Raw genomic sequence first — 17,448 nt, forward strand, 5'->3', positions numbered from 1 at the left:
GAAGCCAAACGAGGGAAAGGTAATTGGGTCTCGGCCCACCCAAAGTGTTAAATGTTTATTCCCCTCCACAGATGCTGTCTAACCTGCAGAGTTCCCCCAGTGTTTTGTGTGTGCTGCTGTGCATTTCCAGGATCTGCAGAACCTCATGTTTATATTTTTAGGTGACCATTAACAAGCCTGAAAAACTACAAGAACTATTTCCAGAAATTGAGGTGCAATGGCCAAAGCTTGTGTATGCATGTCTGCAGAGGGGAGGAAAGGGATTTGTTTTGCTGTTGTTGCTTGTGTTGTTCTGCTGAGCATGGTGGCATGCTATGTTGGCGACACTTGCAAGCTGCTCCCAGCACGTCCTTGGGTGTGTTGGTTGTTAACACAAACAATGCACTTCACTGTATTTTCTGATGCTCATGTGATAAATCAATAAACCTAGATACTGAAGCAACCATGCCATTTACACCAATCAATGGCCTTCTGTTGTACCTACCACCACCAAAAGAAAAATTTGTTCTTCCCGTAACCATCCTAGCTTACCTGAACGTTCACCAGTGTGGCCCTCCAGTGCAGCGGTGAAGTGTACATTCCAAAGACATACAGATTAGTGTTGGATGCTGATGTATTTGATCTGACATTCTTCAGGAGTCAAGAATAAGGCATTAAACTTGTTGCTTACAATCGTTTATTAAGTGCTAAAAGCACAAAGGGATTAGGGAAGGAGAATATCAAAAGCAGAGCCTAATAGTGAAAGAAAATGAAGGCGAAAGACGCCATGGCAATGTGGTTTAACCTTCTTATACCAATTTGTTAACTGCGGTAAATATCTTTCAAATTCTGTTGCTTCATTCAACCAGTAAGATAGCCCCTCTTCAAGTAGTACGACACCCACAACTACAACCAAGTTCTTACAAAAGCAACTACAACCACTAGAAAACACTATAGTAGATTCTGGTTAATTAGGGCACATCAGAACGAGTCCATTTTGGCCCAATTAAGTGGCAATTAGCCAAAGTTTTATGGAAATAGTTAAAAAGCTTTAAAAAAGACAAACCTAGTAACATGTACTTAAATGAAATACAGAACAAATTAGAACACTACTAATAGAATTACAGTACTATAAAATTGGGTATTATTTCCTAATAGTTATCGACAGCAATTCACCCAGTGTACACAATGAACAAAAGTAGCGCAGACACTTATTGCAGAAAAATGGATGGCCTCCATACAATGCTATCAAAAACTGCATCCTCTAAATCTTCATTTTCATTGTAACATTCACGATCATTGTCGATACCTTCAAATTCTTTGTAATTCCTAATTTGGTGAAGTAGTGAAATCATTTCATTTTCACTCCCAGCCATTTCTGGCATCTCCAAACTTGAAAACACAGTGAGCATAACAGTTATTTCTCGCCAATTAGCAATGATAGTTTTTTTGAACACATACACAGACAACTGACGGTATTTCAAAACTGTTATTCTAACAGCCAATAACGATCAAAATACAAACAAGCATAATAAAGTTAAACTACAAGGAAAGTAACAATTATTTAACAGCCTAATCTAAGATAGATTAATTGGTCATAATGGTGTAACTGGGCAGTGCAGGCTCAAAGAGCCTGTTACTGTGCTGTATTTCTACATAAAATAATGGAACAGTGCAACAAGTGTTGTGCTGAAGATATTAAACTAGCAATTAATTGCTAACTAATCCATTCTGCCTACAGTGTCTATATCTCTACACTATCTGAGATCCTCTTAAATGTCCCTAGTGTATTTGCCTCCACACCAACCGTAGCAGCACATTCAACATACCCACCACTCTGTGCAAAACACTTACAACATATCTCCTTTGAACTTTCTCATCTCACCTTAAATGCATGTTATTAGACATTTCCATGCTGGGTAAATAATATTGTCTATGCCTCTGATAATCATGTAAACCTCTATCGGATCTCTCCTCCACCTCTGCTGCTCCAGAGAAAACAACCCAAGTTTGTCCAACCTCTCCTTAGGGCAGAGGCGATACCAGAGACCACAGAAACTGGAATCTGGAGCAATAAACAATCTGCTGGAGGAACTCAATGGGTTGAGCAGCATCTGTGGAAGGGAAGCATCCTGATCCAAGATTTCAACTTTAAACATCATCAATTTCTTTCCTCCCACCGATGCTACTCAAGCTGATATCCGTCAACAGTTCTAGTCACCTCATTATAGGAAGGATGTGGAAGCTTTAGAGAGGATGCAGAAGAGATTCCCCAGGATGCTGCCTAGATTAGAGAGCATGTCTTATGAGGATAGGTTGAACAAACGAGGATTTTTCTCTTTGGAGCAACGGAAGAAGAGAGGTGGACAAGATAAAAGGCATAGATAAATTGGATATCCAGAGACTTTTTCCCAGGATGGAAATGGCTAATACAAGAGGACAATTTTTTATAAGTATATATACTTTTTACTTAGAGATACAGCATGGTAACAGGCCCTTCTGACCCAGCAAGCCCACACCATCCAATTGCACCATACATCTCTGAACTGAGAGAGGAAACCCGTGCAATCACAGGGAGAACCTATAAACTCCATACAGGCAGCACATGAATTGTACTCAGGTTGCTGGCACTGTAAAGAGTTACTGTAACTACCACGGCACTGCGTCACCCAGAGGGTGAATGTGAAATCTGTAATACTTGCAAACATTACTGTGTTGCAAAGGTTAATTGGTTTTAATCCAAATGTTTACTTCCTGATGGAAGTTCCCTTTGTATGAATGGTGCTGGTGTTTGTCCCTTATTGACCTCTCCAGGTGTTGGCACATGGCCTAGTGGACAAGGCATCGGTCTAGTGATCTGAAGGTCACTAGTTTGAGCCTCAGCTGAGGCAGCGTGTTGTGTCCTTGAGCAAGGCACTTAACCACACATTGCTCTGCGACGACATCGGTGCCAAGCTGCATGGGTCCTAGCGCCCTTCCCTTGGACAACATCGGTGGTGTGGAGAGGAGAAGGCTTGCAGCTTGGGCAACTGCCAGTCTCCCATACAATCCTGCCCAGGAAACCTTCCAAGACGCAAATCCATGGTTTCACGAGACTAACGGATGCCTATTATGATCTCTCCATGGACTGAGCTCACAGCACCAGGTCCTTCAGCCCAACTGGTCCATGCTGACACAACTGTCTCTGCTAGTTTCAGTTGCCTGCACGCAGACCGATTTCAACACACGGCTGAATTGGAAAGGCCAGGTACAGGCCAAATTGAGGGGGCAGGTTCCAGGCTCCAGAGCGGATCGAAATTACAGAACCCGATGTTTGTGCAACAACTTTAGGCACTGGGTCAAATTGAAATGGTCAGGGTGTCAGGGCCTGAGGCGAGGGATGGGCTGGTTCCGCTTGCTGTTCTGCTCTGCGCTGAACTAAGAGTCTGTAGCTGGACCCTCTTTGGATTTCAATTCACAACACTTACTTGCTTGCTTTTATTGTTCACATGATTTTTTTTTCCTCTCTGCACATTGGGTGTCTCTTTTTTAAATGGGTTCTTTTGGGTTTCTTTGTTTTATGGCTTCCTGTAAGGAGACGAATCTCAAGTTTGTATGAATGTATACATACTTTGATAATGAACCCTTCAAGCCACTCCCCGCCATGTACCATAAGAGATGGGAGCAGAATTGGGCCATTCCGACCATCAAGCCTGCTCCACATTTCATCATGGCTGATTTCTTATCCCACTCAACTGCATTCTCCTGCCTTCTCCCCAAGACGCTATTAATAAGTAAATTATCAACTACTGATTTAAATATATCCAGTGACTTGGCCTCCACAGCAGTCAGTGGGAATGAATTCCACAGATTCACCACCCATTGGCTAAAGAAATTTCTCATCTTTGTTCTGAAGGGACGTCCCCTTTGATTCTGGACTTCCCCACAATATCTAAATGTCTCTTAAATATTGCAATTGCACCTGCCTCGACCAGTTCTCTGGCAACACATTCCAGGTACTCACTACCCTCTGAGTGAAAAAGTTTCTTTCCGGTCTCTTAAATCTCTCTCCTCGCATCTTGAATCTGTGCCTTTTAGTTTTCTCTTGTGTAAACAATGTTGGAATTCGTTCATTATTTATCACCGCACTCAGAGAGAATGAGAGGAGAGAGCTCTAATAGTGTGGGAACTCACTACACTTTATCCATTAGCTTCTGTTGAATAAGACTGCAGGACAATGATGAATCCTGCCTTACACATTAGAGTGCAACACACAACATGCTGGAGAAACTTCAGCAAGTCAGGCAGCAACTATGGAGTCAACATTTCAGGTCAAGATCTTTCACCTGGAGTGGAAAGGAAGGCGGAAGAATTCAGAACAAAAGAAAGTGGGCGAGGGGGAGGCATACAAACTTGCAGGTGATTGGTGAGAGCAGGGAAAGAGGAGGTGGGTGTGTGGGGGAGACATACAAGCTGGCAAGTGATAGGTGAGACCTGGGGTGGTGGAAGTTGGGTGGGGGGGGGGGGGGGAGGAAGAGGATAGGTGGAAAAGGTACAAGTCTGAAGAAGGAGGAATCTGTTAGGAGTCTTAGATTTTTAAAAACTATGCTTAAATAATTGCAGGTACTAAGATTGTAAAGTTGCATATTCAATCTTACAGTTGTGCTATTTTAAAAAACACCAATTCAAATTCAGCCTTTTGTTCTTCCTGAAGAACTACTGAATCATGCAAGCCAGTAATAACGCAAGTGTCCTCACTTGGAGCCATGGGTGGTACAGCAGCTTGGCATTTAGTGAAACACTGGTACTACACCAGTGACCCAGGTTCAATTCTGACTCTGCCTGGAAGGAGTTTCTACATGCTCCCTGTGACCGCGTGTTTCGGTTTCTTCCAACATACCAAAGAGGTACCAGTTAGTAGGTTCATTAGTCACATGGGCGTAATATGACAGGGTGGGCTTGTTGGGCCAGAAGGGCTTGCACCATGCTGAATCTCTAAAATAAATGTGAAACTGACCTTTGCAGAATGGAGATGCAGGAAGCCTTGTGGCTACAGCAGAACAAGTTTGTAAAGTCAAATGTACTACAAATTAAGATCCCTCCCAACTAACTACAACAGTCACATGTTCAATATCTAATTTACAATGGGTCACTGGGGTGCTGGGGGTGTCCAGCGAGGGGTAGCACCTCTAGTTAAAGGGCCTGTCATGTCCATTCCAGGACACCTCTCTCACTCTTGGTCCCCACCGGACACTCGGCTCTCACCTTTGGCTCCAAGTAGCTGTTAGCATGAGACAGTGTCCCACTCTGGTATGCCACTTCAAAAGTGAGATAGGGACATGCCTGGGCTAGCATGCAAAGTCAATCCGGTGGACTGGAGGGGGATGAGATCTACAGTGAGGTGGCTCTATAAAGGTCCAAGGAGAGAACATAATGAGGCACAGATATAGCCGTGGTCATCCACTGCAACTGAGGAAGCTGTGTCACTGGACCAGGAGTTCTGAGGTCGAGAAAGTAGTACTGCTCCAGTGGAATGACTTTTCCACTTTAAAAGCTCTCCTGCACAGGTTTCCCATCATTGTCAGACACAGCAAACTGAACCCAGAGTATGCTACTGGACTTGATCATTTGAGGTAAGGATGAATCAAGGACAATGAGCATGGTCCTTGTTAGTGGGAAACCAAGATTCAAAATTCAGCATTGTTTAATATCATGTAACCCTCAGGCTCACCCAGCTCATGTGCATCTAGGGAAATAGCCTCCAGCCCCACCAAACTGGGTAATCACGTTTAGGTGGATGCTGTGTAATATACCCCCAGTTACAAACCCACAACACAAAATATCACAGTGCACCAAATGCAATTAAATGATTGAACTTTATGAATCTTAATCAGAATATAGGGCTAGTAATGAAAATAAAAAAGGGCCCAAGTCAAGTCAGTCACGTTGGAGCACATTCAGTTGTCATTCTTCCACCATCGGTCTCCTCGAGCATCGCCGACCTTCGGACCCTCAGATCCCAATCCACTCCGTCCGGTGGGTCCACCGGCTCTCTCCACACGCGTCCTCCCTCTTCATTTCTCCTCAACAAAAGACCGCAAAAACAATATCCTTCCAGATACACAAAACAACAATCTCCGATTGGCTAACATGCATACTACAGTGCTGTTATCTCCAGCCATAACCCAAACATTGCAGCTACAGAGAAACCGTTACCTCAGCAGTGAACATTACAGAGAAGCCATAACAATCATTTCCTGTACTCATGTGTAAAGAAGGACAAAATAATTGTTACTCTGGATCAAATGCAGCACAAAAAAATTAAAAACACAATAATAATAAAAATATATATACAAGATAGTTTATATCCATAGATGGTCCATAAAGTGATGCTAGGCTGTACACAAGGTGAATGATGGGAAATAATAAATCAGAGGTGGAGTTAATGAGTGGAGGTGTTGATCAGCCTTACTGCTTGGGGAAAGTAACTGTTTAATAAGGAGTCTGTAAAACATTCCCGTGGAATGCATGTGTTTTCTCTGTGTGGTCCGGTTTCCTCTCACAGTTCAAAGATGTACTGATGAAGAGGTTAATTGCTCATTGTAAATTGTCCTGTGATTAGGTTAGGGTTAAATCAGGGTTGCTGGGCGGCACAGCTCAAAGGGTCAGACAGGCCTATTTTGCACTGTACCTCTAAATAAATAAATATCAGTGCATTCATTAATAAAGGCACAGAGACCGGGGATTAAGGTACAGATGTACAACATGTTCAGGAGTACTGCGTGTACCTCTGATAATCACACAGTAAAGAAGATGGAATGATGTGATTGCATTTGAGCAAGAAAAAGGGGCTGGGTGAAATTACCGGGTTGAACTCCACCTGAGGGGGTGTGGGGGATGAATTTTGGGCAGAAATCTGAAATGCTGAGAATTCATTCTTCCTCCCAAAGGAAGAATGCTCAACCCACCAGGTTCCTGGATAATCTTAATGTTTCCATAAGACACAGCAGCAGAACTTGGCTATTAGGCCATTTGGAGTTTGCTCTGTCATTCAGTCATGGCTGATTTTATTATCCCTCTCATGGCGGATACAATAGGGTCTTTTAAGAGACTCTTGGGTAGGTACATGGAGCTCAGAAAAATAGAGGGCCATGGGTGACCCTAGGTAATTTCTAAAGTAAGTACATGTTCAGCACAGCATTGTGGGCTGAAGGGCATGTGTTGTGCTGTAGGTTTTTTATGGTTCTATGTTCTATAACCCCATTCTCCTACTTTCTCCCCATCCCTTCATGCCCTGACTAAACAAGAACCTATCAATCTCCGCTTTAAATATACTCAATGACTTGACCTCCACAGCTGAGGCAATTAATTCCACAGATTCACCACCTTCTGATTAAGAAATTCCTCATTTCCATTCTAAATGGACATCTCTCTATTCTGAAGCTGTCCCCTCCATTATAGGAAACATCCTCTCCCCGTCTATCTAGGCCTTTCGATATTCAGTAGGTTTCAATGAAATTTCCCCTCATTCTTCTAAACTTCAGCAAGTACAGGCCAAGAGCCATTAAACGCTCCTCCCCGTAACCTTTGATGCTCTTACTAATCAAGAACCTATTAAATACACCAATTCAAAGATTTCCTATTCCAATAATTCTGTCTGCTGTTTACAGAACCTGGCCTACATGTAGCTAGCCTTGTAGCTGTGATCTGGGAAACTAATGTACAGTCACCTTATGGACAGACACTCCTGTACCTAGCTCCACTTTACGGGCATACAATCAATGTGTATAAGCTATCTTACGTTTTATATTTATTGTGTTCTCGGTGCTGCATTGGATCTAGAGTTATTTCATTCTCCTTTACACTTCTGTGCTGGAAATGACAGTAAGCAATCTTGAATCTTAAATCAAATCACATCTTCGCAAACTAAACAGAACTGCCGGCCAGGTTTAATTTAATGTGAATATTCACAATAGATTTAGCATCGACTTCCTTTCATGATGGCATCCAGGATGACATAATTAATTAACAATTATTTAACACTGACTTCCTGTCTGAATGGCTCTGAGCTGCGATGTCTGCAAAGGTCATGGCTGTTTTTTTTTTTAAGGTTTGTTGGGATGGTTTTTGGGACAGTGCGAGGATGTAGGGGTTAGATTAGGGTTTAGGGGCAAGGATAAGGGGGAATTAGAGGTTAGGAGCAGTAAATAAAGTATTAACAGACAGAAGCTGGAGGTTCCTTATAATTATGACACCAATAATATACTATTAGTCTAATATTCTGAGACCTCTGTTGGTCAGACTCGACCATGGATGTTACATCTTACCTGTCTAGATACGTAAAGCCAAGGTAGAATGATGTGGAGTCCAAGCTGTTGCCTATGCAGCAGGCTACCCTTCTCCATGCAGCTGATCAGCCCAAAGGAATGGCAGAGGCTCATACAGTTTTGCACCAGTGGCGTCACTGGAGTTTCCAGTCAGCGTTGAACTCACTGCCTTAGGGACTCCAGCTCCAGATTTTTCCCTTGCAGTTTACTCCCAAAGCCTTCCCCATGAGCGGGTATAGCCACAAGGCAGCAGAGGGTTAAGATCAGTTTTCCTTCTCCTAGATGAGCTGCCAACCACAGATGAGCTCCATCTGCCTGAAGTGAATGGTTTTAAGATGCTGGTAACCCACCTTTGCCCATTCTTGTGTCAATAGAAATAGTTTCACAAGGCTTAGTAGCTAAGTTACACGTGAAGGCCAGGAGAGTATAGTATAGTATATTAGTGTAATATTATTGTACTATAATATTATATAGTATATACTATAATATAATCACTTTATGAGCCAACTTCCACATACTTTGAGATTCTTACTGACAGATAAATAGGTTTATTATCAATCACTGTAATGCATGATGTGAAATTTGATGCTCTGCAGCAGCAGTACAGTGTAAACACAAAATTAATTTGTCTTTGCAAAGATTTTACAAGTCCATTGGAAAAAAGGCAACAATTTCAGTCTTACTATTTCACCATATCTCTTCCTCTTGCACCATCTGCCACCATTCCACACTGAAACAAAATGCGATGGTTCTATTTTGGCCTGCCAGTCTGAGCAGAGAGCCCTTCCCTGGTGCTAAGATTCGGGGGCACGCTGGGTGTAACCACTGCTCCTTGTGCTGAGCTGTGACTGGGCAATGTCGGCTAATGCACACTGAATCTTCTCCAGCAGCAAGTCTCCTCGGAATACAACCTCCTCCAGGCGAGCTGCTGCCGCATGGTTCTCCTCCTCCAGCTGGCGTAGGCTTGCAGCCTGGATATTGAGAAACAGGATTAGGTCGGTATGCAAGGATGTAGAATACCATAATACAGTACAGGCCCTTTGGCCCACAAAGTTGTGCCGAACTTTTAACCAACTCCAAGATCAATCTACTCCTTCCCTCCTAACATTGTTTTTACATCCATATGCCTAAGACTCTCTTAAATACTCCTCATATATGAAAGATGTGTTGGCATTAAAAAGGGTTCAGAGAAGGTTCACGAGAATGATCCCAGGAATGAAAGGGTTAATATATGCAGAGTGTATGCCTGTACTCGCTGGAGTTTGAAAGAATGGGGGGGGGGAGAGACTCAGAATCAGAAATCAGGTTTATTATCACCAGCATGTGATGTGAAATTTGTTAACTTAGCAGCAGTTCAATGCAATACATAATCTCGCAGAGAGAAAAAAATAAAATAAAACATAATAAACAAATCAATTATGTATATTGAATAGATTATTAAAAACGTGCAAAAACAGAAATACTATATATTTAAAAAAGTGAGCTAGTGTCCAAAGCTTCAAAGTCCATTTAGGAATCTGATGGCAGAGGGGAAGAGGCTGTTCCTGAATCACTGCATGTGTGCCTTCAGGTTCCTGTATCTCCTATCTGATGGTAACAGTGAGAAAAGAGCATGCCCTGGGTTCTGGAGGTCTTTAATAATGGACGCTGCCTTTCTGAGACACCGCTCCCTGAAGATGTCCTGCGTACTTTCTGGGCTAGCGCCCAAGATGGAGCTGACTAGATTTACAACCTTCTGCAGCTTCTTTCGGTCCTATGCAATAGCCCCTCCATACCAGACAGTAATGCAGCCAGTCAGAATGTTCTCCACGGTACAACTATAGAAGTTTTTGAGTGTATTTGTTGACGTGCCAAATCGCTTCAAACTCCTAATAAAGTACAGCCACTGTCTTGCCTTCTTTATGACTACATCAATATGTTGGGACCAGGTTAGATCCTCAGAGATCTTGACACCCAGGAACTTGAAGCTGCTCACTCTCTCCACTTCTGATCCCTCTATGAGGATTGGTATGTGTTCCTTTGTCTTACCCTTCATGAAGTCCACAATCAGCTCTTTCGTCTTACTGACGTTGAGTGCCAGGTTGTTGCTGCAGCACCATTTCACTAGTTGGCATATCTCACACCCATACGCCCTCTCGTTACCCCTGAGATTCTACTAACAATGGTTGTATCGTCAGCAAATCTGTAGATGGTATTTGAGCTATGCCTAGCCACACAGTCATGTGTATACAGAGAAGAAGAGTGGGCTAAGCACACACCCCTGTGGTGTGCCAGTGTTGACCATCAGTGAAGAGGATATGTTATCACCAATCTGCATAGACTGTGGTCTTCCGGCTATGAAGCCGAGGATCCAATTACAGAGGGAGGTACAGAGGCCCAGGTTCTGCAACTTCTCAATCGGGACTGTGGGAATGATGGTATTAAATGCTGAGCTATAGTTATTGCAACCTATCAAATATTGAAATTCTAGATTCTAGTGGACATGGAGAAGATGTTTCTTATAGTGGGGGGAGTCAAGGACCAGAGGACAGAGCCTCAGAATCCCTTTAGAACAGAGATGAGAAAAAAAATTACTTAGCCACAGAATGGCGAATCTATGGAATTCAATTGCAAAGACAACTGTGGAGGCCAAGTCATTAGGTGCATTTAAAGTGGAGATTGGTAGGTTCTTGATGAGACAGAACATAAAAAATTACAGGAAGAAGGCAGGCGAATGGGATTAAGATGGATAGTAAATCAGCCATGAAGGAATGGTGGAGCAGGTTTGCTTGGCTGAATGGCCTAATTCTGTTCCTATGTCTTCTGAAACCCATGAACACTACTTCACTTCTCACTATTCATATTTCTTATTGTAACTTATAGTAATTTTAGTGTATTGTATTGTTCTGCTGCCACAAAACAAATATCACCACACAGTGATAATGAGCTTGATTCTGAAATGATGTCACTTTACAGACTTAAACAAAGGTTAATTTCTATAAACCATGCTAACAACTTGGTTATCATTTCTTTCAAAACCAAAACATTAAATGCCATTGAATACGATAAGTAAATGGCCTTTTTAAACTGCTTCAAACTCCAAAGAACTGTGAATCATGTAAAACATAGGGGGAAATGGAAGAAGATTCAGTTTTTAACTTTGTGTTTACCACAGGTGGGCAAGTCACAGATAGGCTGTGCTGTTATTTAACTAGATTAAAATAATTTTTAAATCTTAACTCATTTCATGGGAAATTGAAAGTGAGTGACCACAAGCTATCAATTACCAAGACGAGAAAGTTTGTAGATGTTGGAAATCCAAAGTAACACACACAAAATGCTGGTGGAACTCAGGTCAGGCATCATTTATGGAAATGCAAAAACAGCTGGAGTTTTGCACCAAAAACCTTCAACGGCATGAGAAAGGGGAAGATGCCAGAACAAAAAGGTGGAGAGGGGGGCAGAGGGGAAGGAGGACTGGCTGGAAGGTGATAGGTGAAGCCAGGTGGGTGGGAAAGGTCAAGTGCTGGAGAGGAAGGAATCTGATAGGAGAGGAGAGTAGACCATAGGAGAAAGGGATGGAGGTGGTGTTTACCGTAACAAGAAATCGATATTCATGCCATCACACTGGAGGGTATCCAGATGGAATACAAGGTGGTGCTCCTCCACCCTGAGAGTGGCCTCATCTTGGCACAAGAGGTGGCCCTGGATCAACACGCCAGAATGAGAATGGGAATCTGAATTAAAATGTTTAGGCACTGGGGAATTCCACTTATGGTGGATGGTGCAGAGGTGCTTTCCCACCCACCTGGCTTCACCTATCACCTTCCAGCTAGCCTCTTTCCCCTCCCTCACACCTTTTTATTTGGGCATCTTCCCCCTTCCTTCTCAGTCCTGAAAAAGGGTCTCTGCCTGAAACATCGACTATCTATTCATTTCCATAGATGCTTCCTGACCTGCCGAGTTTCTCCAGCACTTTACGTGTGTTAAACCAACAATTAGCTGATTATGTGAATGTGTGAGAATGTGGCACACAGTATCTACTTCGTATTAGGTCTCCAAATTCATAGTTGTTCAATGCAGTAATATGAAGCCTGCTGTACACCAGATTTTGTACAGAGATAGTGCGCATACTTTGCCTATATGAGCTTCCGGGTTCAATCCCCATTCTGTGTGTCATGGTAGCGTACTGGTTAGCACAATGCCATTACAGCTCAGGGCATTGAAGTTTGGAGTTCAATTCCAGCACCATCTGTACGTCCTCCCCGTGAGTGTGCGAGTTTCCTCTGGGTCCTCCAGTTTCCTCCCACAGTCCAAATACATACTGGTTAGTAGGTTAATTAATTTTTCTGTGATTAGGCTTGGGTTACATTGGTGGGTTGCTGGGCAGCATGGCTCCTTGGGCCGGGAGAGCCTGTTCTGCACTGTATTTCAAAATAAATATTTCCATAAACTATAATGCAATGAACAGTTGATTTCTCTGTCATTAAGGTTCAAATGTACGATACGCCATTACCAATCCTCTCTACCTTACTTCTCACAATGGTTCCAAGAGATTCAGCACGTCAACAAAGATTTACATGTTGTATGGATGTGTGGAGAGCATCCTGACTGGTTGCTCGTGCAGGGGGCTGTACATTCAGCCAGTTCTAGCACATGCACAACCATCGAGGACACCTTCAAGATGCGGTGCCTCAAGGTAGCGGCATCCATCACTCAAGAACCCTCAACATCTGGGATATACACTCTTCTCATGACTACCATCAGGGAGGTGGTACAGGACCCACAGTCAACATTTTAAGAACAGCTTTTCTCCCCTCCACCATCAGATTTCTGAATGGTCCTTGAGCACTACCTTGTTATTCTTTCTCTTTTTACACTATTTGTTTTTGTAATTTATAGTAATTTTTAATTTCTCTACCTTGCAATGCAGCTTTAAAACAACAAATTTCATGTCACAGGTCAGCGGGAATAAACAAATCCTGCTGTCTACAATATCAGGTGAAATGATTGCCTTGCCTTAGTTTAAAACTACTGCCAGGAGATGGCGCTCATGTCAAAATTACAAAACCCTATTCCAACTTGCACTGATTTCCCCTTCCACCAAGTCTGTCAGGGACAGCCAAAGTTCCAAGTAAATTAATTATCAACGTACATATACATTGCCATATACAGATTCATTTTCTTGCAGGCATTCACAGTAAATATAAATGAGAATAATAAAATCGATGAAATGCACACAACAAAGACAGATAACCAATGTGCTAAAGACAACAAATTGTGCAAATACAATATAGAAGAAAAAAGTAAAATAATAACAAAATATAAAGAATAAATATTGAGAACAAGTTGTAGAGTGCTTGAAAGTGAGTCTGTAGGTTGCAGAATGAGTTGAGTATTGAGGTGAGTGAAGTAATCTACACTGGTTCAAGAGCCTGATGGTTAAGGAGTATTAATTGTTTCTGAACCCAGTGGTGTGGGTCCTGAGGCTCCTGAACCTCCTTCCTAATGGCAGTAAACTCTCAAACCCACTGCTTTAGAGGTTCATTCAAAAGCAGACAAGAAGCCAGCTCTGAAAAGGACACCATGGCAGTACAGCAGTTAGCATGACGCTGAGGTTTCGGAGCTTGGAGTTCAATTCCAGTATCCTCCGTAAGCAAATCCGTACGTTCCTTCCTATGTGCACATGGGTTTCCTCTAGATGCTCTGGTTTCCTCCCACATTTCAAAGACATACCAGCTACTAGATTTACTGGTCATTGTAAATTGTCCCATGATTGTGTAGGCCTCTGTTAGTCTCGATAGACCATGGATTTGCGCCTTGGAAAGTTTCCAGGGCGCAAGCCTGGGCAAGGTTTTTTTTAAAATGAAAGACAGGCAGTTGCCCAAGCTGCAAGTCTCCCCTCTCCATGCCACCGATGTTGTCCAAGGGAAGGGCATTAGGGTCCCATGATTAGTCAAAGGTTAAATAGGTGGGTTGCTGGGTGGCAAGGTTCAAAGGGCCAGAAGGTCCTATTCCGTGCTGTGTCTCTAAATAAGTTTTTAAAAGCAACAGGCAAAGTTAAGATAAGATCACACTAACATCTCACAGCCACATAGGATTTTGCAATGTGGGTGGAATAAAATGTCTTAAAGTAGAATCAGTGGAAAAATAAAAGATCAATGCGAATTTAGCTGAAGGGCCTTTTTTTTTTGTCCAACTCTCTGTAGCCCAGAAGCCAAACCAGGATGATAATTTACATGTGACAAATAAAGCTCATCTTTAATGCACTGGGGGTCATAAGGAGTAATCCAGTCAGCAGTGAGTGCTGTACAACAAATGGCAGCAGGATCACTGACATGGTCATGATCCAACTGGAAACACAGACCTCTAATGTCACCTAAGGGAGTGATGGGACACGATTCATACAACCTGCTTGAAAGGCATAAACACATCTGTACCTCCAAACCATGTGCAAACCCCTCCCCACCAAAAAACACTTCCCTCCTTACCAAATTATTCAGCTCAATTTTACAATCTGAACTTACAACACGGAAAAAACTTAGCTGCCCTATGGTCCCCACCAGCTTCCTCACATCTTAAAGCAACACACACAAAATGCTGAAGGAACTCAGCAGGTCAGGCAACATCTATGGAGGGGAATGAACAGTTGACCTTTCATCACGATTGGAAAGGAAGAGGGAGGGAAGAAACCAGAATAAAAAGGCGGAAGGAGGGTGGACAAGTTGATGGGTGATAGGTGAGACCAAGTGATGGGGAAGGTGGGAATGAAGTAAGTTGGGAGGTGATAGGTGGAAAAGATAAAGGGCTGAAGAAGATGAAATTTGATAAAAGAGACTAGACCATGGGAGAAAGGGGAGGGGTGACGAACTACAGGGAGGTCTCTAGAGATAAGAGTGAAAGGTGTGAAAACAAAAAACATCCAGTGAGCAGTAGTTCTTTAGGCAAAAATGCCTTGTTAATGATAGAGGTTGAAAAGAATCGCCAGAGTGGTTCAAGCTGACAGGAAGGAGACAGTTACAACAGTGGTGTGCAGAAGAGCATCTCTGAATGCACAACACTGAATCTTAAAGTGGATGGGCTACAGCAGCAGAAGATCACACTGGGTTCCACTCCTGTACTGAATGAGGTGGCTACTGAGTGTAGAACATAGGACATTACATCACAGTTCAGGCCCTTCAGCTCATGATGAAACATGTTCCAACGTGTTTAGTCATCTGAAACACCATTTCTCTTTACAGATCTATTGGTGTTTTGAATTCAATGAGAATGCCTCTACGTCGACAAGGTACCTCCTCTCTTGCCCCAATAGCACTCATCCTGTTTGTGCTGACTTTAACCCACAAAGACACCAATACTCTGAGGAAACAAAAAGTAGACTAGAGGTGAACAGGTTTGGAAAAGCCTACTCTAGACTGGAGATAATGTGGCATAGATATATATATGTTCTATCCCACATGATTAACTTCTGCACTGGAGTGTGGTGGTGGGGGAGGGTGAGGATTTCATTTTTATTTAGAGATATAGCGCAAAGAACAGGCCCTTTGAACCACACCGCCAAACAACCCATCGATTTAAACTTAGCCTATTCACAGGACAATTTATAATGACCAATTAACCTATTAACTGTTCATCTTTTGACTGTGGGAGGAAACCAGAGTAGCCAGAGAAAACCCACATGCACAAAGGAACACAAACTTGCTGGAATTGAAGTCCAAGCTATAATACCACTAAACTACTATAGGGGTGGAATGAAGGTTGATTAACAAATGGAGGCATGACTCAGGAAGAGAAAGGCATATTTATGTTAAAGGTGCATAAACCACAGAGATTACTACATAGAAATTCTGAATTCAGACAGCGTTTCAGAAAGGGGTTTTTAATAGATGTACAATGGGGAGAGGAAGGCTCATGTGCACAAGACAGGATGTGGACTGAAGTCTATGTGAAGCTATGTGACAAACAAGTTTCATATTACCACCTCAGCACAAAATAGGATGTGGCTTTGAAATGAATAGATAACTTTAACAAATAAATAGACAAACTTGCAATATTTACCAAACCTACAGACTCCAGCATAGAAAAGGCATGGGCAAGGTCATCACTAGGTTTCACATCCTGAGTCAAGATAATGAACTAGAAGAAAAAATGCTTTGTTGGCCTTCATTAGTCAGGGGATTGAGTTCCAGAGCCATGAAGTAATGTCGTAGCTCTATAAAACTTTGGTTTGACCACACCTGGGAGTATCATGTACAATTCTACATTATAGGAAGGATGTGAAAGTTTTAGAGACTGCAGAGGAGATATATCAGAATGCTGCTTGGATTAGTAAGCATGTCTTATGAGTAAAAGTTGAGAGAGCTGGGGCTTTTAATTTTGGAGTGAAGGAAGGTGAGAGGTGACTTGATTGAGGGGTACAAGATGGTAAGAGACATGGATCAAGGGAACAGCCAGAGACCTTCCTCCCCCAGGGCATAATTGGCTAATACAAGGAGGCATATGTATACAGTTTCAATTTTCATAAGATAAACTTACATTTAAACTGAAGAATGCAGAGGAGACTTATGAGGATGTTGCTGGGATTTGAGGGACTGATTTATAGAAGGATGAGCAAGTTGTGATTCTCTTTTTTCATTTGACCATAGGAGTCTGAGGGACGTGCATAAACAAGGTGAATGCTTGCTGACTTTTTCCCCCCAAGGTTGAGGAATCATAAACTAGAAGGCACAGGCTTAAGGTGAAAGGGGACAGATTTATAGGAACTTGAGGGGCAACCTTTTCACCCAGAGAGTGGTCTGTATGTTGATCAGGTGCCACAGGAAGTGATTGAGGCAGGTACGTTAATAACATTTAAAAGACACTTGGACAGTTACATGGTTGGGAAAGGTTTAGGGATATGTGCCAAATAGGACCAGCTCAGATGGGGATCTCGGTCAACACGGATCAGTTGTGCCGAAGAGCCTAGTTCTGTGCTGTATGACTATCAGGTGTTTGGAGGAAAGTATGTCAGAGGCAGCTTTTTATTAAAACACTGTGGTGGGTGTCTACATGGGTGGTGATAGAGGCAGATACATTATTAACTTATTTTCATTTAGCAATACAGCATGGAGTAGGCCCTTCTGGCACCTTGACACACTCCATCCCAGCAACCCTCCGAAAAACCAGATTAACCCTAATCTAATCA

General features: G+C 42.6%; 1 protein-coding gene across 3 annotated transcripts in view; it reads right to left on the minus strand.

Annotated features, from left to right (window-relative positions):
* Positions 1-659: 659 nt before the first annotated feature.
* Positions 660-17,448, minus strand: part of med21 (mediator complex subunit 21) — a 30,490-nt gene continuing 13,701 nt past the window's right edge. The window contains exons 4-5 of one of the 3 annotated variants that reach the window (XR_012100653.1): positions 8,286-9,256; positions 660-6,038 (exon numbers count right to left, since the gene is read on the minus strand). Coding sequence is in view for 1 of the 3 variants with exons in the window: in XM_073059776.1 (XP_072915877.1) it covers positions 9,080-9,256 (177 nt within the window). In the remaining 2 variants the exon portion in view is untranslated. Of the gene's footprint in view, positions 9,257-17,448 lie in introns of all 3 variants that reach the window. The other 2 variants (XR_012100652.1, XM_073059776.1) reach the window with 2 other exon arrangements.

The sequence above is a fragment of the Hemitrygon akajei genome, chromosome 10, assembly GCF_048418815.1.
Source record: "Hemitrygon akajei chromosome 10, sHemAka1.3, whole genome shotgun sequence".
Classification (NCBI taxonomy): domain Eukaryota; kingdom Metazoa; phylum Chordata; class Chondrichthyes; order Myliobatiformes; family Dasyatidae; genus Hemitrygon; species Hemitrygon akajei.